Below are 27175 nucleotides of genomic sequence, written 5' to 3' on the forward strand. Positions count from 1 at the left end.
ATCTAATTATTATGCATATTTTTATTTGAAGTAAAGCGTTTGTCCAATGTCTATGAAACTTAGCAGAAAGTTTTTTTTCGGTGCTGTTATTGATTCGCCAAAATATTTTGTATCGCATTTTGGTCACGTGACCCTAAAACAACTTATAACGTTTATATCCTTTATTCAAAAATGGGGAAGATTTATACTTCAAAATTTTGAAAACGTTTAGCATTAACACGTTTAGTACAACTGTGCCTATCGAATGCCGCCTTTTAATGTCGTACTCCGTATTTACCTTTTAAGATATTTGGATGTTTATCATGTCACGTGACCTATTTTCCTCAATTGTTCCTTTGCTCTTAACATGTGGACATGATTAAAAGGCGGCATGACAAAGCCCTTAAAATAATCAAGAAACAAGATTGATATAATGTAGCTGAATGTTCCCCATTTTTGAGTAAAAAATACAACTGTTATAAGTTGATTTCGGGTCACGTGACAAGAATGTGGTACGGGATATTTTGGAAAAGTTATAACAATACCGATAACTAACTGCCTGCCAAGTTTCATAGGTCCGGGACAAATGCCTTCCCTTCAAATAAAAATATGCATAATAATTACGCTGGTCAAGCCTTAATACACTTGAGTGTCCGGAACACTAAAAGACTTGATCAAAAAGTCGATGATACGATATTTACTTACTAACAACGTAAGCTATAAAGATTTAACCCGAAGTTAATTGTTATCATACAAGAATATACGAAAGTATTTTTGCTTTGCAGAGTAAACGACTGCGTAATTAGTGACTCGTCCTAAAAACAGTCCCACAATGCAATTCAATAAAACTCTCTACCCTGTTTCTCCCACGCAACCTCAAACTGCCAATAAGTAGATCACCTGGTATTTCAACATTCCATATTTCTGTAACAACACATTTTTATCACTTGTGTTGCTGTAAATGTCAGTATCTTTTGCCATTAGCGGATATTCCACGTACGTGGCCCATCCTTCAGTAAAAGGAGCCACGAAATTTGAAGAGCTGATCCACGAAATAATATCTTCGCAATTATCACCAAAATTGTCCATATATCCTTGAACCTGCGAATGAAGGAGACAGACATTTATTGAGAGATTATTGTGTTGACGGTTCGCCTGTTGGTGAGCTCTCCATTTCGGGGATCAGGAGCGACTGGAAATATCCATTGCCGAGACTCTGAGAAACGGAGGCGAACATTAAGCGGATAATCGTCGGAGTTATGCTGGGCCATAAGGGCCAGAGCTCGAGTCTAATCTTAATGAAAAACCGTCTTTTATGGATATCCATCCCCCGCCAAAATTCAAACTTGTTGTTGTTGAATCCAAACCTTCAGCTCAAGCATTCTATTTTGCAATTTAAACTCGCAATCATTAAATTCAAACATTCAATTTGTCAATTCAAACATCAGGGGCACCCAACGAATCTGTTCCTCACATTATCTGTTCCCCAGAGGAATCTTGCTGGCTGGCAAAAATACAGGTGTTTCGATGAGCTGGCTGGGAAATTTTGTTATTGATAGAGGTTTTGCCTGGGAATTACTGACTTTTTCTAGCATTTCAATCCGAGCTGGCTGTAGAAAATCTGAAGACTGAGGACGACTAAAAAAAAAAAAAAAAAAAAAAAAGAACCCCATCCGTCTCCCAAACATACGACGGCTGGTCAGAGTGATTGGGCTTGCGGAAAAAAACCTGTTTTGTCCCGGTTTTGTCGCTTTTGTTCGGTCGTTTTGGATCGAGGGATTTGAAAGCGCGCGGAATTCCTGGCTGGGAAATAAATTTGATCAGCTGGCTGGGAAACCAACCAATTTTATCCAGCTGGCTGGGAAATTTCTTGTGTGTCTTGCTGGGAAAAAGGAACAGATAATGTTTTCCCAGCAACACTGAAAAACACCTGAAAATGCCTTAATAACATTTATTTTCATTAACTGGGGTATAATAATACATTTTACAAACACTTGTTCGTTGGGTGCCCCTGAAACATTCCATCGGTCAATTCAATCGTTCAATTCGGCAATTCAAACCTTCAATTTGCCGATTCAAACATTCAATTAATGTTTGAATTTAATGATTGCGAGTTTAAATTGCAAAATAGAATGCTTGAACTGAAGGTTTGGATTCAACAACAACAAGTTTGAATTTTGGCGGGGGATGAATACCCATAAATTTGGTTTTATCAACGGAGTTGATAATGTAAATTGGCCACCGTTCAGAGATTATAAAAGCTGACGTTTCGAGCGTTAGCCCTTCGTCAGAGCGAATCCAGGGATTATAGGTTACGTGTAGTTTTTATAATTGAGTAGGAGCTACGCTATTGGTGGTAACATAGCAACGTGAAAAATAGGAATATATTGGTTAAATGAAAAGCGTTCGTTAATACCGTGAGGATTAAGGGTGCCGATTTGAAAGATGAATTTTTGTTCCAGATTCTTGCGGCTTTCCGTCTTACCTAGATGTAGGGAAAGGCCGCAGATAGCCATGTGTTTATTGGAGTGGTTAGGCAGATTAAAATGGCGAGCGACTGGCTTAGATGCATCCTTGCATCCTTGCCATGCATCTAAGCCAGTCGCTCGCCATTTTAATCTGCCTAACCACTCCAAAAAACACATGGCTATCTGCGGCCTTTCCCTACATCTAGGTACGACGGAAAGCCGCAAGAATCTGGAACAAAAATTCATCTTTCAAATCGGCACCCTTAATCCTCACGGTATTAACGAACGCTTTTCATTTAACTAATATATTCCTACTTTTCACGTTGCCATGTTACCACCAATAGCGTAGCTCCTACTCTACTATAAAAACTACACGTAACCCATAATCCCTCGATTCGCTCTGACGAAGGGCTAACGCTCGAAACGTCAGCTTTTATAATCTCTGAACGGTGGCCAATTTACGTTATCAACTCCGTTGATAAAACCAAATTTTTGTATACTACTTCCTCACCGACGCAGCACCACAGTTTCTTTAGAAACTATCCCTTCATGGATACTCATAGTCTTTGATAGTTACGAAACTCAAAAAACTTAAAACGGAAGAATCGCTATGGTGTTCAAAGTGCAAAAAGCAATTTAGCTCCATTTGTATTGGGTTTGAAACCAATGTATCATTTCCTGTCAGACGTTGACCGAGAAGAAACGACTGGTATCATCCCGCCCCACTCCTTCTCTCCACTCACCTCCAGATGGTGGCCTGGTAACTGCTCATGAGAGCTTGTGGTATATTCCGTGTATTTTGGTCCAAAGTTATTCATGAAGAACGGTAGGGTCTGGAACGCGGACACTTGGCAATCGACAGCCTGCTCGTAACCATGGAAACAAACAGTTGGGTTGTACTCCCCTTTGACCGATATGCCGCAATTTGGAATGGTCCTTTTAGACGTGGAGCCATAGAACAGAGGTTTGATCTTTGGTTTGATAAAACTGGCCGTCTGTGTGCAAGTTGTAAAAAAACAACTGATGAGGAGAGGGAGAAATGATCCCGGAATTTATCTGAATAATTTTAAGCAATTGTCTCATATAACAACAACAACAACAGTGAGCTTTATTTGCATACAGTATTGCAAAAGCGTCGAAAGCATGATAGAGCGAGTTTCGATCGAGTGTCGTAAAACCAAAACCAAAGTAATTACTTTGGCCAATCAAAAAGGACGGAGATAATCTCGTAAACCAATCAAAACTCGAAGTAATTACACGCAACTGACGCAAAGCGCGGGAAAATGTACACTCGAGAGCCACAATTGGTTTTGGTTTCAATTCTGATTGGTTGAAAAAGTGGCGCGAGAACTTTGAACCAATCACTGAGTGAAGTAATGCAAAACCAAAGCAATTCGCTAATTACTTTCGACACTCAATTGAAAACCTCTCTAACCGTATTGTTTTAAAATCCATTCGGAGGAGGAATCCACCTTGGTTACAGGAAAGGCTAAGGACCTGATCATCACGAAGCGTCCCTTCTCTCATTTACCCAACTTCGAAATCACTCGTTCGTTTTAAATAAAGACAATTAGCGTCACTAAGTGCCCTCTAAACTCTGTTACTCAAATAAAGATAAACAGCTTACCCTGAACTAAGATAATATTAACTCTGGCCCTTTAATACCTTATAGTTAAACATATGTAGAAATGCTTAGACTGAACGGCGCACTTCGTGGTGGATAGAGCGGTTTTCAATTGAGTATCGAAAGTAGTAGTGCTTTACTGCACTCAGTGATTGGTTCAAAGTTCTCGCGCCACTTTTTCATTCAATCAGAAGTTAAACCAAAAGCAATCATGGCTCGCACGTACACATTTTCTCGCTTTGTGTTGGCTACGTGTAATTACTTCGAGTTTTGATTGGTTTACTGGATTGTCTCCGTCCCTTTTGATTGGCCAAAGTAATTACTTTGGTTTTGGTTTTACGACACTCTATTGAAACTCGATCTATCAAAATTCAGCGTTAATTCAATTAAGGGTATTACTGGACAGTAGTGAGAGGCTGCAAAGCACTGAGTGGTATGTATCAGAATGCGACCCCAAAAATTTGCGCTCGTACTTAAGTCGACCGTCCCTAGTACTGTTCTAAGATGCCTCATTGCAAACAAATGCACGTTGGGCCTAGAAGCTCCAACACTTCTGTCAACAAATTAACTTACTTCTTTTGTGTAATTTATCCACTTCTGCAATGACCTCCACCGCACCGGACAAAAAGCTCCTGCTCCTTCTGCATCCACGCATTTCATGAATGCCTCGTCTCCAGATTCATTGGCAGGAAATTCAGCGTCGTTAAAAAACATGCTACGAGAATGAAGAATTTTTCTGAATTCTGATACTGCAGTATTTACATCTTCAATGCCTGTGTACTGTTTAGCAAGGTCTTTTGCCTGAAAGGGAGAAAACGAGAAACTTGTCATAACAAGAAGTAATAACGGAAACAGTCGAGAGGAAAGGAGCACATTCCATTTGAAAGCAAAAACTTCTGGGAATATTCTGCAAAATGGAACAGTACAAATTTTCCGCGAATAAAATGGAACGGAATCACTGTGTATCCGGTTTGACAGAAAAACCGTAACGTATTTTTTGTGTGGAATGGTACCACATTTCACTAACAGAGCGGAAGTCCAATATCATAAAACAAATCATACTGTTATACCTCCCAACTCAAATACGTTTTTCGATTGGAGGAGAACGTGTCACGTGTCATGGGTCAAAACACACTAACTCCCTAGGGAAACAACGACTTCAACTTTCGACTCACACGTGATCAGGTCGTGCACCTTTGAAACAGCGGCAAATTCCGTGTATTGTTCTATTTTAAGTTGGCAGGTATAACAAAACACTTACTGACTGACCCCACGGGAAAGAGTGAGTTTTTGTTTCCCCTCGCCCCTCAATGTTCGCCGAGGCGACATGGAGGGTCTCGGGCAAACAAAGCTCATTGTTTCCCATGGGGCCAGTCATTAAGTGCTTATTAAGATCATTTCATTATAAAAAACGAGAAGAAGGAATCCGTGAAAAGTTATTCCTTTCATTTCGCAAAGTTCCTGGCTGGAGACACATGCCAGGTTTTCCAATCACGAGGAAAGCGCTCTAAGAACCGCACAGTTAAACGAAAAAAGAAATATTAAGGATCAACCCGGCACAAAGCGCTTCCAACGTTCTTGGTGTGCTTCGCGTCAAACTCGTAAGCTTAGTCCACTTACTTTATCGAGCAAAGCTTGTAATTTTTTATAACCCATTTCTTTCAGTTCCTCAGGGGATGTTCCATTTCTCGTGAAGAAAGGCAGAAGTTTTGTATAGGAGTAGGTGATGTTAATAGCATCGCCATTTGGAAGTTTTCCAGTGGTTGGTCGAGAACTATCACGGGCACCATTGACATAAACAGAAGTAAGTGGTAAGTTGGCCATGCCGTTCACTCCCTGGTAGCAATACTCGATATGCTCAGTTTCGAGATATCTAGGAAAGGCAATAATTATTACTTCATTTAACGTTTGTGGGTGTAACTTTTTAAGTACAATTTCACTGTTTGAGGCTTTGACATTCAATGCGCAGTTTCAATGAACGATTCCGCAGCTCAATCCTAAAATAAAATTTGAAACCGTTTGAATAATGGTCGAACGGTTACAAAATTGAACGTCCACTGCGGCTGCACGTAGTTTGGGATCAACAAGAGCTCATTACTCTTAGTGCTGACCGAAAGAATGACGGGCTCAGCGTAAGCTAAACTGAACCAGAATATCTGGTCCAGCGACACTTTTCTTTTTATTGCGCATGCCCGAAGACTCGAAATAGCACTTAACGTTAACACTTAACGGAAACCGGAAATCGTCAAACGGCAGCCTTCTTTCTTTGGAACGTTCTGAATAAGTGCAATTAAAAGGGAATAAATGAACTGAATCAAGATTGATGGATATTTGGCAACTGAGATATTTATTTAGCCTGACGTTTGCTGTTAGTATGGTTGGAACTCTCGTTAGTCTAGAATCTTCAACGCACCTTATGAGTCGGGTCAGCGGTTCTCCCAAGTAATCTAGCAAGAATCGTTTAAGTGACTCATGCACTCCTTCTCCTCTTCTTTTGTACCACGTCTCGTTCATTTCTGAGGTGATTTTTGCCGTGTAAGCTCTATTTAGAACGGCTTTTCCAACATCTTCATTAAAAATTCCTAACGAGAAATAGAGAAGTAATATGAAAGTCCTGGGTATGTAATCTGTTGCGATTAAAGTACCTTCAAATTTTCATGCATCCCTCCCCTCTCTTAGCGACACAAAAGTGAAATCTTTGTCACTTACCAGACGCTTTATTTACAGCAATCTCATAGTACTTTCTTTTAATTGCAAGAATACCCGCTTTACAAGATTCTTCGGAACGCACCATCCCCGAATTTACACCCAACTTGAGATTCTCTATATACTGTGAAAAGGTTTCGTTATGTTTCTTGAGCAGTTCTTCAATCGCTTCTATTCCTGAAAGATTTCTGGGTTGAAAATGGTAGATTACTCCAGATAACGTGTCTAGAACATCACAAATCGGCTGCCAGCAATATAGATTCGGTTCAAACATCCAATCTCCAGCGTAATAATCACGACTGTAGGGTCCCCCCGTGATTGAATAAAGCAGGAATTGTTGCCCTAAATACATCGCCTTGTTTTCACGTAACTTCAACAATGATCCGTTTGCCTTTCCGATTATCACTTCAAGTTTATCGTGTAACCTTCGGACTCCGTCAGTGTAGTTTTTGATGGCGTTGGGGCGTGGATCGTACGGAAGAAAATTTCTACGTATCTCCTCCCCAGTAACCCCCGGTTTCGATGCAAATTCTTCCGGAACGAGCTCAAAGTATTTCCAAACAAGTTCGTCCAAGAAGGAGTCCAAACCTACACGCTTTGCTTCGTCGGAATACCTGCATTGGTAGGATTTAATGCCAGTTTTCTTTGGGAGGTCGCTTTCGCTTCTTGTTAGCAGAATTAAAAGAACAATGACTATCGTTAACAGGAGAAGAACTGGCAGAGCAGCCAACACTATCTTAAGGACGCGATAGTTGATCCTCGAACTTCTTTTTTCTTTGTTCCACTTTTCTGGCAAAAATGCAACGGTGGAGTGATTCAAAGGGGAACCTGGACACCCGTTTTCGGACGGAGAAGATGGTTTGTAGCGTGAAGATGACATCTAAAACCATCAAAGCAGAAAAAGATGCATTAATTTAATTTCTAATACAGAGAATAATCTCAAATTCAATGTTGCATGCAAGATTTTGGTTTTATCAACGGATGATAATGTAAATTGGCCACCGTAAAGAGATTCTAAAAGCTGACGTTTCGAGCGTTTCGAGCGTTAGCACTTCCGCTCTGACGAAGGGCTAACGCTCGAAACGTCAACTTTTAGAATCTCTGTACGGTGGCCAATTTACATTACCAACTCCGTTGATAAAACCAAAATTTTTGTATACTACTTCCACTTCCGCACCGACGCAGCATCACAGTTTCTTTAGAAACTACCCCCTTCATTCAATGTTGTATGGATTGGTTTCCTTTTGGGTAGTACAAAACCAAAACCAAAGTTCAGTTATTTTCTCTAACCAATCACAACAGGCACAAATTATTAGATAAACAAATCAGAATCTGTAATTTGCTAAAAGCGCGAGAAAATTAGCCAATTCAAGTTACGCAATAATTGAACAACCTACGACTCAAAAAACAATCTTGTTATGAACCTCGCACAATTAGTTAACCAGTTTTTATTTCAGTACAGAATCACGAAAACCAAAGTAATTAGTTTCTCCAATGACAACAAAGGCAAACAATTGAATCAACCAATCATATTTTTTTTAGCCACTACCAAGCCAGAGAAAGCTGGTGACAGTAAGAGAGCTGGGTACGAGTTAACGACGGCGACAAGGAAGGCACAAATCTGCATATTTGAAGACGGTGCCTACTATTGTTATTGCGCATACGTTCTGCGCATCTCGAAATACTCGGATTTTCTATAGGTGGTGCTTATTTAAGACAGGGATATTTTTGCGCGGTTTAAAACTTGAATTTATTGGCCGCCATTTATGAATATGGCCTATTGTGTTCTTATAGCGTCATCGTTTGAAGAACAAGGCATATAACATGCCATTCATATGCAAATACGTTGCCGGGTATTCTGCAGTTTCAATTCCCCTGAAACGAGACAAGGAAACAAGACAATCAGATCCGGACGTGGCCTGGGCCACTGGCGTTGGCTGAAATTGAGCTCAGAGCCATAAGTAAGGCCTCGTCCAGCATTACTTTTGAGGGCAAATGAAATTTTAATTAATAATTGTGTTTTTATTTTGGTTCGTGCAGATCTTTAATTTAAACAACTATCTCAGTTGTTGTTTGGTTTTTTTTTTTCATTTATGTTTTTCTCAAAGAGACTCGAATTTTCTTTGTTATTGTTTCAGAAGTACTCGCACTTACATCAAAATGACGCAAACGAAAAGAGCTCCAGTTCATCAGTTGGGAGTTTTCTCGATATTATCATTGGGATTTGCTTCGCGATCTCCGTTGATATCTTTTCCACCGGCTCACATCAGATTTTGAGCAAAGTGATCCTAATGAAGCCTAAAAGATATTATCTCATCGATGCTACAATTTTTGTGCGTTTTAAAGTGCTTTTAAATTTCCGGTTATCTAGCCCCCCAGGGAGAACTGTGGCCAACTAACCCTCTACCGCAACTATCACGCTGAAGTCAGGGAAAAGTTAACCAATTGCCACTCGAGGCGGTAAGCTTAGCCATGTCCTCTCGCAGGCAAATTTGGGCGGGGTTTTCAATTCGCAAGGCGATAAAATGAAATTCAGGTTTTGTACTTTCCTTGCCGAGAGGCGAAAATCCCCCCCGACATCTCCCTGCGCACACGAGGAAATTGTTAACCCTTTGACTCCCAGGAGTGGTCAGCATGTAACTTCTCCTCACAATTTTAACGAAATGTCAGTCAGTCAGGTATTGAGAATTAAGATAATTATCAACTTAAGAGGCGTGATCTTGACATAACACCAAATTCTCATGACTACCCAACAAACCCGTGGTACTAGTTAGGAGAATGAACGTTACGATCGAGAGAATGAAGACGTTAAGATGAATTTAGATTAGCTCTTTCTCGAGTGTGCTGCGGACAACACAGAAAGAAGGCGAGTTGACTTTGTGCGAAACTTCTTCTTCTTCTTCTTCTTCTTCTTCTTCTTCTTCTTCTATTGTAACCAGATCAGAGCAGATATAGAATAAATGGAATAAATGCCTACTATTTAGGTTGTAGACTGTCATTCAGGGGGAAATGCCTCGCCAGTTTATCTCAACGTCGATCAAAGCCAGACCATTGTATTTTTTTCCCAAGGTAACTGACTGAAAAAGAAAAACCGATATCAGTCTGAATTCATACGGAAACAATGCTGTACTAATGCCTGAAGATCGTTAAGTGTTTCAAACACACGTTTTTACAAGCCGGAGGAACAAGAACAAACTGATGTTATCAGGGTCTTTCCATTTTTTCTCCTTGTTTTGCCTTGGTTTATAAGACAGTCCGCTCAAGCATATAAAGAGAGAGAGAGGCAGAAGAAGAAGAGGCGCTTGCATTTGTCTCTTGTTATTGATGCGTAAATAAAATTCAGAAGAAATTAATTCATTTTCGGTCAATTGGTGAAAAGAAGGCTGCAGAGTATTATCCCGAAATCCAGTTGTGGTTTTCCATTGACAGTTAAGATATTTTAAATCTGTGTATGAAACTGTTTCCAAAGTTTTGGGAGGGGGCTACACAGTCACACCCTGGTAATTCAAAAGGAAAAAATCGCGACTTCTCACCTTTTATGTCACGAAGGACCTTGACAACAGACGTATGTGTCGAGATAAAACACAAGCACAACAAACTGTCCGCTTTTCCTCAACCAGAAATGGCATTCAAAGGTTATTCTTTGCAACAAATGTCTTGTTTTGATGCCTTTCCAAATGATCCGGACGTGTAACTATTGCCAAACACTACTGTTAAGTGCGAGCGTCTCCTACACTCGTAGGTTTTTTAAAAGCAAATTTGCAGCAGAATTATTATGCTAATAATTCCTGATTAACATACGATAATTGTTTGCTATTTTTCACAAAGGTGTATGTATTTTCAAAAACTAAATACAATTCTCTCGGTTTTTCGGTTGGTAAAGGTAATATTAACTTATTTTGGATAAAACAATACCCCAATGTCCCAAACCTGTACAATGCCGCGAGAATCCGAAGAATTCACCCAACAAAAATTTTGTGAATTAAAGTTATGAGAAAAAGCAGCGAAAATCAGATAAACTGTAAGTGGGATTGACCTAAGGTCTGTGTGGCGTAAAATGCGATTCTTGGGAATCTGCAGCGTTGATTACATCGGCACTTTACGTGCAGAACGAACTCATGAAGTAATCTTTTTGATGAAGTTATTTCAATCTGTGATTATTTTTTTCTCTATAAAATTTATCATGCAATTTTGTGAACCTCTGTTTTTCAGTATCAAAGACATTTACGATTTATCCAGACAGGTTCTGCATTACAGTGAAATTAAAGCATGAAAAATGCAAAATAAAAGAGGAAGACTTAGTTTGACTGACACTATCATTCGTTCAGGTGATTGAGAGCAGAATAAACATTACTTGGTAAAGTGAATTGTTTTGACACAGCTTTTACATATAAATGATTAGGAAAATTGGTGTCCGGTTTATCAAAAGAAGGATTTCATAATGTAGCGTTTTAAACATTGTATTGATTTCTCAATTGCTTAACAGTATCCAAACGCCGTCCAAAACAAGTTGCGCAGTGTTTCACTGATCGACTTCTCAGCAATCTTACAATCTTACAATCTTTAGCAATTAAACAGTTTTTTAACCTCGGCCAGCCTCAAACCAATTGTTTGGTTAACTTTCTAATGCTTCGAACAAATAATTCAATTCTATATGGTACCTACCGCGTACGCCTATGACAATGAACTTCCCAAATATACAAGTGAATACTGTCCCCGTTCACACTCAGCGATCGAGTCTTCTGGAATCAAGCGTTCATCAGCCTCGGCATCGAAAAATATATCAATACGGGCGACCTTCAGGCGAATCGATAGTGCGATAACAGAGTTATCGAGTTTCGGGAAAAAATACTTCAAGAGGGAACGATCTTCATCTGCGAGATGTTACCGATTCAGTTATCCATGTTCAAATTCACTTTTTAATCTCGACTGATCATCATAGCCATCGAAAGCGACGCAGATGTTTTCATTGTGACATAAATATTATGAAATCATGAATAATGTGGATGGAATTTTCAATACTCTTATGTAAACAGTCTGGAGACATCTATGTCATGCATTTTCCACGGATTAGAATTTCATATGCTCCCTGGAAGAAAAGTGACTGAGATGTTCTGACTACTCAATAAATAAATTATAAAGCTGTATCAAAGCTGTGGAATGTACACTTTACCATCTGCATTTCAGTAGCAAGTTGGTTAAGTTGGAAATCACACTTATGGCGTTCAATCGCATACTACTTCCGTTATGCATTCGAATTTATATCATGCGCCGGTGCTTGTGACTGGAATCATAATCTGTGCCCTTGGTTCGCTTCGCAACGCCCACGAGCTCTGTGCAAAGGTGTAGACAAGCTTAGCGTGCAACCTTTTTTTTTTCTTTTTTTTGTAGAGGAACGTAGAGGAACTGAGAGATAACAACCTCTCAGTCATTCAAGCAAAAATAAGTTAAAAGAAACATGGAAAAAAGAAGTCTTCGTACTTGGCAACGAGCGGGAGATTCCACTTGGTTTACCAAAGAAAAAATTACTGCTCTGAGCATTCCAAAATGAACCTACTTAATCATATTCTTTGACTTCTTTTCGAGGTATTCGGATTGAGGATAGTTTTGATGCCACGTGCGACTATTTTTAAAAATGATTTCATCTGAACTGTGAAGGAAAGAAACATAATCCTGACTGACTGACAATATTCTACAATACTTACACAATTAATACTACATCGGTACACAATATTGCTAAAATCGGTTAATTAATGGTGAAACATACATGTATAGGGCTTGTAGGGACTGTTTTCTGACTGTAAATACTCTTTAACATTTTTCCAGTATTAGGTCAACATCCACTTACTAAACAGATATGTACATAGAAGCAATCCAATGTAAACTCTCATTGTACCTGAAGAAGGCTGATTTAGTCAGCCGAAATATACTACACCACAAAACATCAAATCTACGTTGTATCGGCTCTTGCTCAAAATTTAATAGTTTAGTTTATCAACTTCTTTAATACACCATTTTTTCCTTTCTTTCGACAAACTCTTTCACAAACTTTCAACTCGACATCACAAAAACGCGTTCTTTTTCCATGTGACCTTTGTCAAGCGAATCACGTTTATAAGACACGTTAAAACATTAAGTATAGAAAATCCTATTTACGCTAGTGCATTTCGTGATTTTTGGGGGCGAGTGATCAGTATTTTGAAAGTTCTCAAAATTGCCACGACTGATCACTCCATTGCTTTGTTTCCATGGCAACGTCCGTATTGCACTCTGTGAATTATTTATGTATTTGTCATTGACCAATCAGAAAAGCGATATTTAGTATATTTAACAACTATTCACCGAAGGAGTTCGGCTAGTGGTGGATGTATAGCACTATCCACCGACACTGAGGTGAATAGCTGCTTTAGTATGTATACTAAAACAGTGAGAAAATATCGCACAAAAAGGTGATTTTAACTCATTTATTCCTGCAACGATTATGCACTAGTCATTTGTTTCCCCCACCCCCCGACCCCCGGGGATAGTGGGGACATATGGGGAAATTACTACGGCAATTACGCGAGATTACACCATAATTACGCCTATAGGGGGTAGGGAAATTACAAGATTTTCGTTCCTCTGCCCTACCCCTCTGGGGACATACAGGGGGAAATATCGGGGAATTCTTACCTAGGAGGACTGGGACTGAAAAGAAACGAACAGCAATGGTAATGAGTATTTTCACACGTGCAAAAATTTTTTTTTGGTTGCTTATTCCTGTCTTGTTTCTATCCAGTTCTTTTTTTTGTTTGTTTCGTTCCTTATATAGTTCATGTGGCACACACAAATGGCAAGAACTGTATATTGTGGTAATCTCCCTAACATTTCCTTGATGACTCAGCATCTTTTAGGAACAGAGGGGTGGGGGAATTACGTGTGTTTGTCTGCTCTAGTCCCCAGTGGAAATACACCTACTTTACAACCATTCAAATGTAATTTTCCTACCCATCCCCGGGGGTCAAGGGGTGGGGGAAACAAATGACTAGTGCATTACAATATTTTGTAATCGAGTTGCTCGGAGGAAAACTGCAAGGGATGTTTGGAACTTAAGAAGGCGATCAGGGCGCACCTTTAACGCTATCCAATGTTTTAGATCGTTTTAGTACACACTAAAATGTACATATCTAAAATGTTCCCAGCTCTCAACAAATAAGGCTTTACCAGAAGAGAGAATCTGCCCCATACAGATCTAGAGGACAACATTACTCCCTCGATACCTCAAGGATGAAGTTTCTGTTGCGACGATTTGATATCACGTCTGGTTCAGTTTAATTAAAGCGTTTTGTTTGCGCATGTTCTGATGCATACCCATTGCGAGACGAGGCGAGACTTGATGACAGTGAGACACATCATGAAAATAATTACCAAGGAGTATTCGGAGAGATATATCGAAAAAATATGGCGAAAAATAAAATTCCTGTCACTTTTTTGCGTCCCGCAGCAACACAAGGTTTATTTAGAGTTCATCCCGGAGTCCATTGCACTATAATATAGGTGATCATGATCAAGACAATTATCGTATTAAATTTGAATGATGGAGCGGTTTTGATCAGTAAGTGTTAAAAGTAATTTCCTATGAAGCTGATTTATAGCAATGAATCAATGAATAAAGAAGCATTTTAAAATACATTATTTTAGTAGATAATGACCTTCAAGCAATTGGCAAACACTCGCGAAAATCACTGAAGCACCATAACTCCAACGAACCTCTGAGCTGAGCAAAATCCACGTGGGTAATAGTTTCGGCAACCTTTTAATTTTTCCGCCAGGTTCTTCGTTTCAGATGGTTTGTCAGCTGTATGTGAGTAATGTGTTGTCACCTCCGCCATTTTCTACTTGCTGATAACATACAGCTGTCCTGATTTATTACATTCACTGCTGGCCGACTGACCGCGGTGGATATTTCAATATTTTCCCGCCTTTGTACATTCTCGTCACCAGAGCCTCTGGGGCCCAGGAAGACGACGCCGTGCGGCAGCTGGCGGCAGCCTGGCCGTGCGGTATATTCTTTCTCCCGCCATTTTTGAAAATAACTCTGACAACTGCGGCCGGTCTTGGTCTGACTTGGCCGACGACTTAGCCACCATTTTGTACATCAACCCCTCGCACAGTAAACTCTGTTATGACCTGTAAGACTTACGTAAGTGAGGTAGAGGTATTGCCAAAAAGATACTAATTTCGGACAATTTTACTTACCCCTCCCCAGTCGAAACTACCACGGTCACCGGCAACCACTGCTCCTTAGAAACAAGATGGCGTCTTATTGATAAACATACTGGTTCGCTTGAAAGATAATCTTGCACACACTTACAGCAACTTATACTAATCTTGCTGCGATTATGGAAGAGTCTGCATCAGGAAAATGGGAATCGGACTCAAAGAAATATTTGGCGAGCAGAAATACAGCAGCCGCTCGAGGTGTGTTGACAGTTTGCTTGTACAGAAGTCAAGGTTTTCCTTTCATTTAAGCTTATAGAATAAATTAATTAGGTTATCTTGCCAGCAGTGATTAAGTGTTGCTCTAATACTGTATTTTTGGTTTAATACCATTGTTTATTTGTGAATCAATTCGGCATTCAGAAACCAATCGACTGAATCCTATTTTGGTGGCATTTGAACAAGAACTGTCAAGATTTATAAAGTACATGAAAAGGAAGTCAGAGACTGTGCTAAGGAGCAAGAAGAATGACGAAGAACCCATAGCCAGAGGGTAAGGTTAATGTACTACTTATAAAATACCTGGATCGTTTGGTAATCATATAAAAAAAATAATTGCCTGCAGTGGAGGGGACTTCACAGATCATTGTTTCACCATATATATATACATATAGGACCATATAGTTGAAGCAACCTAAACCTTTACTAATGCTAACATTAGGCCTAAACACTATGCTTTAGATAATGTTTAAGTCTAAGGTTAGCATTTTTGTAAAGATTTAGGCTGTTTCAGTTGTGGCAAAACAGTGACCTGCAACTGCACTTTACACCGTCTGCATGACTGCAGTACGGATCAATGTCTAAGAAAATGTTCTAATTAGAAAAGTTTGAATTAATTTGCATTGGTATTATTTGACAAAGTCTTGCGACCCTTTTGAGCCTTTGCCCCATAAATTTAACCCCTTTTCAATGATTTCTATTATTTTAATTGTTTTGAGGACATTGCATAGTAGCGATTAAAAGTCTTAAAATTCCAAATGATATGAGGCCAGCATTTTGTAATATCATTGCCCATTTATTTTCACCTGAACAAGAAAGTATGCTTTAAAATGCATGTAGTCTATCTCAGCTACTCAGGCTTTGGCTTTTCAAAGTGTGTTGTTGCTAGAATTTTTTTTTTTGTATTTTATTGATGTTTATCACAAAAATGTATATATAAAAAAGTAAAGTAAAGTAAAATACAGACTATAACACTGACCATGACATATACCTCATCGTTTGGAATAATATGTAGCATAAAAAAGGTAAAGTGACTTTAACGTCTGTAGTTCCTTCTGAGCTACAAGGCTGGCATCAGTGGAAAACGACGCTGCGCCCTTTACCCCCTCCCTCTGTCAGTGCTCTGTTTTACGATCGTTTAAAGCTATAGATGCTCAGATAAGAGGTAAGTCGAAACAGACGTTGAAGTCACAGAGGATCAAACTGGGGACCTCTTGCTCCGAAAGCCACACACTACCCAACTGAACTAGGCCTGCTCCTTGCATAATGCCTAGACTAATAATGTGGCTGGAAAGGTTGTTTTAGCTGTGTGGGTGCTCATAAGCAACTAGGTCACCAAATTAGTTTTTAAGGTATTTTTCAAAATTAAGTTTAAAGGGTCTTATAACAGGCTGTACTGTTGTCATGGCAACAGCTGAACACTCACAGACACCCTTAAAGATTGCCTGACAATTGTATTGGTCAAATGTCAAAATGTTTCCCTACAAGGATTGACAGTATTGTAATAATTTTCCATTGGAAACCTACTGTTACGTAAAGAAAACCCTTTCAAGCCTTCTAGGTTGGACACTTTGTATTGGAGATAAAAACTCCAGGGGTGTGCATTAAATTAAATGCATTTCTTGACCTAAGGGTGCAGTAAACTTCGATTATCTAGACTTGCTAGGACTTACCAACTGAGTGATCCACTACATAGTAATGTATCCAGTGGATAACAGTAATTATTAAAATCTCAACCTTTGTTAATGCATTTCTCATGCTCTGATTGGTTTACTCAATCTCGGTTATCAGTTCATATTACCTTAGTTTTACTTTATATGGCAAATGATTGTGCTAATCAATTGCTAAGCTAAAATTATTTTTGCTGGAATGCAAAATTTCTCTCTGCATAAAGCGAAAAAAAAACCCCTTTTTTGTGGAAAATTTGGTTCAATTCCGGTAAGGAATGTTTTTGTGATGAGCCTGCGTCCATTGGACCACCAGGTACTACACAACATCACATCCTCATCAGGTTTTTTAGATTTCGCTCAGATTTAGATTTTCTCACTTTTTTCACTCTTATTTCGTGCTTCCAAACTTTTGGAGTTTAAGGAATTCAATAAAACAATTATCATTCCATTCGCGCTTGTCGGATACGAGACTCAGGTTATAGCCCACTGAGCGCTACATGCCTCGTTGGCTATTTACTATCTCATACCCAACACGTGCTCATGGAATAATTATTGTTAATTATTCATCCTTTGAATAATAATTATTGGGATCATAAGTTAACAGTTGTACATGAGTGACCTACTGTATGTGCTAAGGCTAAACCCTGTTGTACAGAAGCATCCTTTTCAGAGAGGGAAGAGGATTAACCCATTAACTCATGAGCCGCCCCCTGCTGATGAGTAAAATCATCTGGTGTCAGACAGAGTAAAATTTATTTATTTATTAGTCTCACTCCCAGCTGTTACCGGGTAGCACCGTCCGTCTGTCAGAAATTTACCTCTCACCGCTGGCTACTCTGCCTTGATTTTCACTCAAACCTGGGTATCTTGAAAATGAAGACCCTAAGACCCATAAGACCCCTAAATACCACGAAAACTCGGAAATGAATAAAGTACCCCAAAACGCCCAATTTGGCTAACCCTCGGCCTAAAAAGCCAACTTTAGGCCTAGTTAGGCCTAGGGTTAGCCAAATTGAGATTTTTGGGGTACATGTACTTTATTAATTTCAAAGTTTTCGAGTTTTCAGGGTCTTTAAGGGTCTTTGTTTTCCCCTCAAACCCTTGTAAAAGACAAAAGTGATTGCCGCTCACATTGATTAGCCCAGGCGTCTACTTCAAAAGTTATTGAAACCCCTGCATCCCCGAGGGTCAATGGGTTAGGGAGGGGGTTTAGTAGTGGTAGCACTCAGTATTTCCTTTTCAATAAAGAAGCTGGGTTAATTGAGCTTTGAATCTAGGATCTTGTCAGTGCTTGAGCAATATTTTGATGATTTCTTTATCAGGTCCAACACTTTGTTTTCAATGTGGAACAGTTATGAAGCACGTCTTCCACCAACCTACTATCAAGAGAAATTACTAGGCACTGGAGACTTCCTTTTTTCTGTCAAGGTGCACTATTCTAATGCTTACATGTACATCAGGGCAACAATGTTTTTCATTAGACAGCTTAAGTTAACCAATCGACTCCTCAGGTACTCTTAAGGAAATTGCCCCAAGTTGAGGAGTAGAATTGTCTGGCCTTAAACAGTTGAGAGTAAAATCTGTGTCTATGAAGTAAAAAATATCTTTCGCTTATTTTAAATACCTTTAAAATTGATGAAGAATGGTGTTTTCTATTTTGGAACATCTTCTCTCGTTTCCAAGATTTTCAAATTGATGATGTCACAAACTGTACACATTACTGTTACAGTAATAAATCACAAACAACTTAGCTGTTGCCTAACAGGAGCCCGGTAGCCTGGGGCTCCCAGAGAATAGCTCTGGGTGCCTTAAGTTTTCACAGCAACACCTTTCACTTCATATGTTGGGCTCCTAAGTTCTCAGCGTTTAGCCCTGAGGGCCCCTTTAAATTTTCTTAGGCAGCAGCCTTGACAAAATTGAAAATGTGTCCAAAAATAGATAACACCATTCTTCATTATTTTGAAAGATCTTTTAAAGTAAGCAAAATGTTTTTACTTCATATTAGGCACTTTTAAGTCTCACTCCGAGAGGTCAATGGGTTAAACTTTATCATAGACCGTATTCATAAATGGCGGCTAAGTAATTATTATTTTGTCTTTATGCTAATCATCCTAACTAGCCTCGTAAACACAAGCAAAATTCAAAAGAATTTTTGGTCCAAAGTGAGGCTAGTTAGGACGATTAGCACAAAGACAAAAGAATAATTTCTTGACTGCCATTTATGAATACAGTCCATAGTACATTAATATTGTTATTCATTTCAATGTTCAGTTTATGAAGTTGAAATATAATAATAATCAACTTGTATTTAACTTGAACATAAGTTTCCCATCTAAAAAACAAAATTTTATCATTCAAAATCTCATTAATGTTATTATTAAAAGCTCTTGAACCATGGGCCCATCAATCAAAAGTCCATCACTTAAATGAGGAGGCCACATTATGCTTTTCACATTTTATTTGTGTCAAAAAACAGAATAAATGATCCCTAAAATTTAATAATTTTCCTACTTAGATCATGTAAGCGTCGGTGACGACATGTAAGTTAATGTTCACATAATTGCATGTGCATTATAATGCATACATTTACATGACTGTACTTTCCAGTGAGACATCAAGCAATTCTTTTGCCTCTGATTGCATGGATTGTTTATTATGCATGGGAAACTGTGAATGTAGTTATTGTAACAGGTCACACTGTTGGGATTCTTCTTGAAACAGTTGTTCTGCAGGTAATTATTTTTTGTTCTGTAATTTCTTTTGTCTTCTAGGAATACAAACTGGCCCAGTTTCATTGCTATGGCAGATATCTCACAAAAAATGTAAAGAGAGGAGTCACCCTGGAACAAGTTGCAGATCTTGATGCTGAGGCTTTTGTTAAGATGCATTTTTCATCAAGCTTTGATGATTTAGCTTCTTCAACAATGGTGGTTTGTGGAATGCTTTGATTTAATTTGCTTAATGTTAAATTTTACCTTGTAAATTTACCAACAACTGTTGCTATTGAAATGTTACATGTAGCTGGTTCATCAATAATAATTTTCTTTGTACATTAAGCATGAGATTAGTGTTAAAAGTATCTAGCTATATGGAGGGAACAAAACTTAATAATTATAATGCATTTTTGTGACCTTTTACTTCAGTTTAGGTTTTACTTAAAGACTGTGCACAATAATAATATTGATAGTACATTAGTAGCTATTCAGTAACAAAGAAAACAAAGAAATATGATTACCAGTTACCACAAATCACTGAGTTTTAAAAAATCGTTAGAAAGTGATTTTCGTTGTTGTTCTTCTTTTTTATAAAGCTGAGAGCAATTTTTGGTGAGGCTATTTGTTCTTATCGTTCAAGAATTGGCGAAGACCCCAAGCTTCAGGTAAGTACAATGAGAGTTGAGAGTTTGAGAGTTTTAAGTTGTCCATATTGAAAATGGAGCAAATTTACAACATTTTTTAAAAAATGCTTCGTTTAAGTGGAAGTGCACTTGGCTATCAAGGTAGCTAGTTCACAGGCACTCCACTTTTAACAATCTGATAGAAACAGGATGAGACAACCTGAGTTGGCTATGTACATGTACATGCAATTAAAGCGCTGTGGAGTTGAATTTGGGACAACCGGAAACAAATCCAAACCAGAGGTTACATGTGGAATGGGATTTGAAGTTCGAACCCAAGTCAACCACATGCAAACCCAACACCCTAACCACTGGACCAGGCTGCCTGCTGGCCAAAGTGATGGCAGTGTTGACTGTGATAAGTTAACGATTATAATAATGCTGACAACAAATTATTTACATGTAGCTGAAAATTGGCTATTGATAATCCCAGTTGACAAAGTTTGAACTATAAAAGCATTTCAGTCTATTTTTTTTGTGAACTGGGTAATTTTTCTTAACCAGGTGAAAAAATTTTAAACCATAGTAAGCAATTTTTTTAAAACTTAGTCTAGGTTTTTTTTAAATCAACTGTCTAAAAATGGGATTTTCTTTTTATGGTGTGTATAGTTAAAAAACAGGGGCTTGGTTTTTTAGGGGATCTAAAAAAGAACGAGACTCTCCTCTTCTCTGTTCTACTTGTTCTCCCCTCCCTCATCTTCCCCATTGTCCCTATCCTACCCCACCTTTTCTTCACAGATCTATCCCCCCCTTACCTTCCAGTTACCTCCCTCATTGAACACCCCTTATAAGCACCCCCTCTACAGCACTTCTCACAGACAATAATTCATACTTGTCAAGACTTTTCATACATGTCCAATACTCCTACATAATGAGATTCCTGGTACGTCACAATAGACATCACAAAGTGTCCCACTCTTTAAGTCTCGCAAAACTGTTACTATTTTTTTAAGGTTAAGGTTGGGCGACACTTTGTGATGTCTATTGTGAAGTGCCATGAATCTCATTATGTCGGAGTATTGGACAACCCTCAGACTTTTCTTTTTACTCACCCGAATTTGAACTTGAACCCCCTATCTCTGAATCTGCTGCGCACTTTCTTTCCCACCTGATCAATGCAATAGTGTAAATGAAATCGATTTCTATGCAGAAATACAGGAATTGAAAAGACTCACAAATAAATTGTTATTCAAAAGATGATTTTCACGGCAAGGCCAAACATTTCTGTGGTCAATTTACCATATCAAGTCACTTGGTAAACCCTTTTCTTTACTTCACTTTCCTGCCAACACAGCACCACAGCTTCTTAACAATCTAACCCCTTTATCCTACAATTGAAAGAATGCTTTACTTCCAATAACCTTAACCCAATGACCAAGACAACAGTTGTTTTAGACTAAACACTTCAAATAATTGATTACTCCAATCACTACTGTACATGCCAATATCCCTTACCTGGAATGCAGTGTCTTACACTTGCAGACTGACTGCAGACTAATCCTAACTCAGTTATTAAAAGCTACATGTAACTATTTTAAAATGGTTGCTTTAATTAATCAACTTAATTACTACCTATCAGCGCTAATCAAATGGGTGCTTAGACTTAAATACTGTTTATCAGCAATATTTGTAGACAGTCTGCAGTTGTCATACGCCTCCTGGAATGCTATTAAACAGTAACTGTTTCAAATAAGACAGTGCATAACACACCCTTGTTGTATCATCCAGGATGTGAAGCTACATGTACAATGTCATGTAACGTATATTGGTCACATTGGTGGAAGGCATTAGTGCTCTCTGTTGTTTCATGCCAAAGGAAGACAGTGCCATAATTTTTATCCTCATTTTTCTTTGAATCCAGATGGAGTGTCTCATTGTGAGGTTGTTTTAAAAGTTCTTCGTTTGGCAACTCAAGCTGGTTTGCACAAGGAGGAGTTATGCTGGCTGGTGTTTAACGGTAAGTCACGTCATTATTATATTATAAGATTATTTTCATTACAGTGGGCTTTGTCACTTATATTTGGTTCTTTTCTTTATTTATCCATCATTTTTAACAGTGATGTTTTATTTTCTTTATATTTAGGCACTGTGCATATATCTACTCAATCTGCCGTCACTTAATGGCTTGTGGACACAGTATTAAGGTGATTTATTCAATTGTTAACAAATACTCAAACATCTGAGGAGAGGGATTGATAAAGTTGTTGATGTGGTACTGACATCCACACCCTTTTTATTATACTGCATTTTACATGCAGCTTTGTCCTTAAGGAATGTAAAGCTTTCTCAAATAAATAAGTTTTCAAATGTTTCCTTAAAGTGTCATAGTTGTGTGTGTTCCTTATGGCTGATGGCAGTGAATTCCACTGTCAAAATTTGGCCCTTGAAAGTTCTTGAAAACTTCTTGAATTTTTGGTCTGAAAAAGTGTACGAACCCTGTGTGAGGCAAAAGCTCTGGTACCGAAAGATGTGTTATGAACTTTGGTCAAGTGTATGCTTAGGAGTAGTTCATTGTTGGATCTTAAGTTATAAATAGATTGTTCCTTAATGCTAATAAGATGACAGATGTAAATTGGTGCATGACCGTGGATGGCTACACAAATAATCGTTTAATTAATTTTTTGCTTAATTGCAAACAGGCATTAGATTTTTTGCTTGGCGCCTGCATGTGTTTGGAATCATCTGTCCTTCTTCTCACTGTCAACTACTTGAGATGGCGTGCTACGCTTTACACTGCTGTGTGTCAGTGTTATTTTGACCTCAAGGTTCCCGTACGTGCTGAAGCATTTGCCAACAGAGGACTGTCAACTTAGGTGAATGAGATGAGTGAAATTGAAAAGATGAGCACATCTGAGGAGACAGCAGCCACTGATGTAGCATTTTGCCTGTCAAAGACCAGGTTGCAAGCATTGATTTTCAAGAGAGTGGTTTTTGAGACTCGTAAGAGACCTAAGGAGCTCCTGAGACCAAAGACAAAACCCAACCTCAAGGATTTTGCTCATGTAAGTATAGGATTCTGAGAAAGTTTTCCATAATTTATTTCCCATTGTCCATATCAGTCTGCAAGGTGATGTGGACTGGAGGGCCTGGCACGCATGCAATCCCTTGGGGTGAGGAGGAAATTCCCTCACCACACTCAAAAGCCTTTACATACAGAAGCTATTGGCCTTGAGAGTAGTCATTTTGAGGTACTAACAGGAATAATTATGTTGAGAAACTCCAGTCTTCAGGTAGAATTTTACAGTCTTGACTGTGTGATTGTGTTCAGGGTTTGTATGTGTCTTGAAAACCCTTGAATTTTGAGAGAACATTTTCAAGGCCTTGAAAGTCCTTGAAAATCTCTGCTCTTCATTCCTGGCCCTTGAAAGTCCTTGAATTTTTCTGACCCTCATTTTAATCTTTGAAAACTTCAGTAAAAATGTAGCCACTCAAGTCATGTCATACAAATTAAACGTGACGAGCTGTGGGGTCGACAATGGTTACCAGTGCCTTTGCATTATTTTCATGGATGTATGTTATGGAAAATGAGCAAGAATTGTACTGTCAGACTATTTCCATGGGTAAATTCTTTGATGTAAATAAAAAAGGAGGTTCTTGAAATTTAAAAATTTGGCCCTTGAAAGTTCTTGAAAAGTCCTTGAATTTTTGGTCTGAAAAAGTGTACGAACCCTGTGTGTTGCATGTTATACCAAGTTTGTACATTTTTGTTCACTTTAATGTCAGAAAAGTAGCTACAGCATTGAATTTATCCATGGGCTGAAACCTGTAGATGTGTTTGGTGGAGTATGTGGCATCAATGTAACTTTGCCATTGGTATAGTATACAGTGTAATTCTATGCCAATGGCAAAGCTACATTGATGCCTTTAAAATGTTATTTTCAGCATGCTTGGCCCAGGACACCCACTGAATGCTTCTTAAATGATCTGCGAGGTACTGCAGCCAAATTTTTAGCAATACTGGAGGCACTTAGCGAAACCCACAGACGCACGCTGCACTGTGAAGCCCCTGCATCAGATGCAGAGGATACAGCAATGGATGTATGCGCTGAACTTTTTTTCGCGGGGGTGGAAATTATAGCTGGAGGCAGAGGGACTAAGCAGCATCATGGAGTGAAGCATGAAAGTAGCAGCATTCATCCATCTGTGTCAGAACTGCACAGTACATCCCTGATGGAGCTAGTGGCAAGAGGTACAGTATGTGGTTGTATAGTCATTGTGCAAAATGATACAAAAACATTTAGCCTCGTTTAGTTTGAGAAAACCAGCAAAGTGATTGACATTATTCTGGGTCACTACATTTGCATTATCGATAATTTAATAATTATGTAGATTGAGTTGATAAATAAATAGAAACTTAAATATAAGGGGACCCATGTTGATCAGAGTAAATCTCTGTCTGAACTAGGGCTGCGACACCCAAACCCTTGGAACCAGTCAAGACAATAATTCTTTAGTGAGTGGTTAGAGTGGCATTTGAAGCCATATAGCATCCACATGCAAATCTGTCCCCACAATCACTGAGCCAGTGTTCCTCCTTTTGTGTAGGCATTGTCTGGCATTCTTGAATAACATTATGTTGTTTTGCAGGAGAGAATGGTGTCCCTCTTCCTGCATTGGTCAAATTTGTGAAACAAGCATATAGCTATAAACAGTGAGAAACCTTTGCATTGTTGGTTGAACCCACACTGCAGCTATTGCACCAACAGAGTGATATGAACAGCTTGCTGGATATTAAAACACTGCAACTGATGCTAGCAGTGGAGCCATTTTACAACAATTTAAGAAAATCAAAGAAAACTGCTCACTTGGATGAAAGTGATACAGCTGCCCATAATCAAGGTACAAAGGTACTGCAGTAAAAATGTTCATAGCTTCATATACATGTAAGTTGACAAACTCAGTGTTTTGACTCACCAAACCCTAAGAAACATGATTGTGCACACTAATAGACCAATTTCGATATATTAAAGTTCAGTCCAAAACAAAAGGCATCAACTCGAGGCTCTGGGGAATAGACTCATACAAATCCTTACATTTATTCCCCAGAGCCTCGAGATGATGCGGCCTTTTGTTTAGGACTGAATTTAATATATCGAAATTGGTCTATTGGGGACACTAATTGATTTTTGTGGAGAGTGGAAAACCGGAACACAAAGAGAAAAACCTCTGGGAAAAGAGAAGAGAACCAACAAACTGAGGACACCACTGCTCCACCCCTGCTCCTTTTCATCTTTGAGTGACCATTTTTGTATAAATCAAAGTTATTGTCAATTACAGCATCCTGAATACTTTATAGCAGTTGTGTTGTGATTCAGTATTAAAAAATAAATATATTGATGGCATTTCCTGGCAATGTAATGAAATTTTTCCAGGTCGAACTGGAAACTTGTTAGAGGAACTTGTCCATCTAGCTGATGTGATACAGTCATGCTCAGAAGAGCCATACAAGGTACCTCTTTCTTTGTTTACTCTTTTTTGAACTAGGGTGTAGGAGAAGAATATTATTAGTTGATGAATTGCTGGTAACTTGCTGCAGCTACATGTAATGATAATTTTTCCCTCTGAAAATCTTTTTTTTTTCTTTAGAACACTGGGATTTTTGTGTCATTTTGTTGCTAGCAAGTGCAGCATACACTTGCTGCAAGCAATAATATTCCTTGATAAACTACAGTCAGGGGCAGTGTCCCAATTTCACTGCTTTTGATTTCTTTCGTTAATAGTCTGCCATCCTCTCTATCTAAAGACCCTGACATGATGGTGGATGCAGCTCTGTTTCTTTGGTCAAAATGTATACCTCATTTTCAGCGTCGGTTATGTCTTCATCTTTGGAAAACTGCAAACAGCTGCTACATGTAGATGATGTGTTTTCAAACTGGGTAAGGTGATGTTTTGTGACTGCTGTATGTGCCAGAGTAGTCCTTTCTTTGTTCAGCTAATGTTTGTGATTGTCCCTCCATTTTCTCTTCCCTAAATTGCCATCATCTGTTTTTGAGAATTCCAACACTCAGTTGCACAAAATATCTGTCTATGTCTGTATTTGTGATGGTTACAGACGTCCCTATGATGCTGAGTATGTCATAGTGGGCCTTTGACTTTTGGCCGATCCAGTTGGGTCCTGGTAACTAATGAAACTAATGACGTCAAAGAAGTCAAAAATGTAATTCCATTCTGAATCGTCACAACTAATCCGAAAGGTAATTACATTGTATTGTCGGACATTTCTATAATGACTTTAAAAAAGCTCTAGATTTTCATTAAGACTTCTATTCGTACACTTTTGCACATTCCTTGCTGAAGAGATGTGATCAAGTTAGCTCTTTGACGTCATTAGTCACCAGGCCCAACTAGCTCCGCCAAATTTTTTGGCAAAAAAATCAAACACCTGCTAAAACACGGGGGTTACACTATGAGGGAAATTGTTTTGAAGCACTACATTCCAGCCACTATAGATATTTAAACCAAAAGTTTAAATGACTTAAAAAAAAAAAAAACACATGATGACGATGACACTTATTTCTTCATAAAATCTTTAACTTCTCCTTAATGTGCAGTGTCTCTATGTCCTAACAGTGGTCCATTCAGCATTGTCCTGGACCAATGGCGCATTTTTTGATCCCATCCTATGTGCTGAAGTGACTTTAAAGTGTTCATTGTTATTGGAAAGCAAAGCAGGTATCAGTGGTGATCAATTCAGGGTTAGCAGTGCTGAGATTGAAACGCCTGCATCAACTTTCTCTCCTGAACAGGGGACAGATGCAAAACAGGTGGGCTGTTGGTTTTATTTTAATTAGAGCTACAAACATCTTAAAATAACTGACTGTATGGTGATGGTTTACTGCATGCTAAAATGTGG

General features: G+C 38.7%; 2 protein-coding genes across 8 annotated transcripts in view; one reads left to right on the plus strand and one right to left on the minus strand.

The window, feature by feature from the left end:
• Positions 1 to 14545, minus strand: part of LOC138056762 (uncharacterized) — a 23286-nt gene extending 8741 nt beyond the window's left edge. For 3 of the 7 annotated variants that reach the window (XM_068902647.1, XM_068902643.1, XM_068902641.1), the window contains exons 1-8: positions 11443 to 11755; positions 9755 to 9854; positions 6781 to 7657; positions 6485 to 6653; positions 5692 to 5944; positions 4645 to 4872; positions 3191 to 3442; positions 880 to 1080 (exon numbers count right to left, since the gene is read on the minus strand). In XM_068902647.1, coding sequence (XP_068758748.1) covers positions 880 to 1080; positions 3191 to 3442; positions 4645 to 4872; positions 5692 to 5944; positions 6485 to 6653; positions 6781 to 7657 — 1980 coding nt within the window. In that variant the 5' untranslated portion in view covers positions 9755 to 9854; positions 11443 to 11755. Of the gene's footprint in view, positions 1 to 879; positions 1081 to 3190; positions 3443 to 4644; positions 4873 to 5691; positions 5945 to 6484; positions 6654 to 6780; positions 7658 to 9754; positions 9855 to 9942; positions 9979 to 10310; positions 10529 to 11442; positions 11757 to 14526 lie in introns of those variants that run through there. The other 4 variants (XM_068902645.1, XM_068902648.1, XM_068902642.1 and 1 more) reach the window with 4 other exon arrangements.
• A 506-nt stretch (positions 14546 to 15051) lies between these two features.
• LOC138055832 (cilia- and flagella-associated protein 54-like) overlaps positions 15052 to 27175 on the plus strand; it is a 67692-nt gene continuing 55568 nt past the window's right edge. Inside the window, 14 exon segments of the mRNA XM_068901702.1 lie at positions 15052 to 15237; positions 15400 to 15529; positions 18248 to 18353; positions 19697 to 19855; positions 20236 to 20303; positions 22176 to 22283; positions 22406 to 22466; positions 22962 to 23324; positions 24205 to 24511; positions 24910 to 25161; positions 25695 to 25771; positions 25990 to 26130; positions 26133 to 26198; positions 26874 to 27086. Of these exon segments, the coding sequence (XP_068757803.1) occupies positions 15159 to 15237; positions 15400 to 15529; positions 18248 to 18353; positions 19697 to 19855; positions 20236 to 20303; positions 22176 to 22283; positions 22406 to 22466; positions 22962 to 23324; positions 24205 to 24511; positions 24910 to 25161; positions 25695 to 25771; positions 25990 to 26130; positions 26133 to 26198; positions 26874 to 27086 (2130 nt within the window). The 5' untranslated portion in view covers positions 15052 to 15158.

This window comes from Montipora capricornis, chromosome 7, assembly GCF_036669925.1.
Source record: "Montipora capricornis isolate CH-2021 chromosome 7, ASM3666992v2, whole genome shotgun sequence".
NCBI lineage: Eukaryota > Metazoa > Cnidaria > Anthozoa > Scleractinia > Acroporidae > Montipora > Montipora capricornis.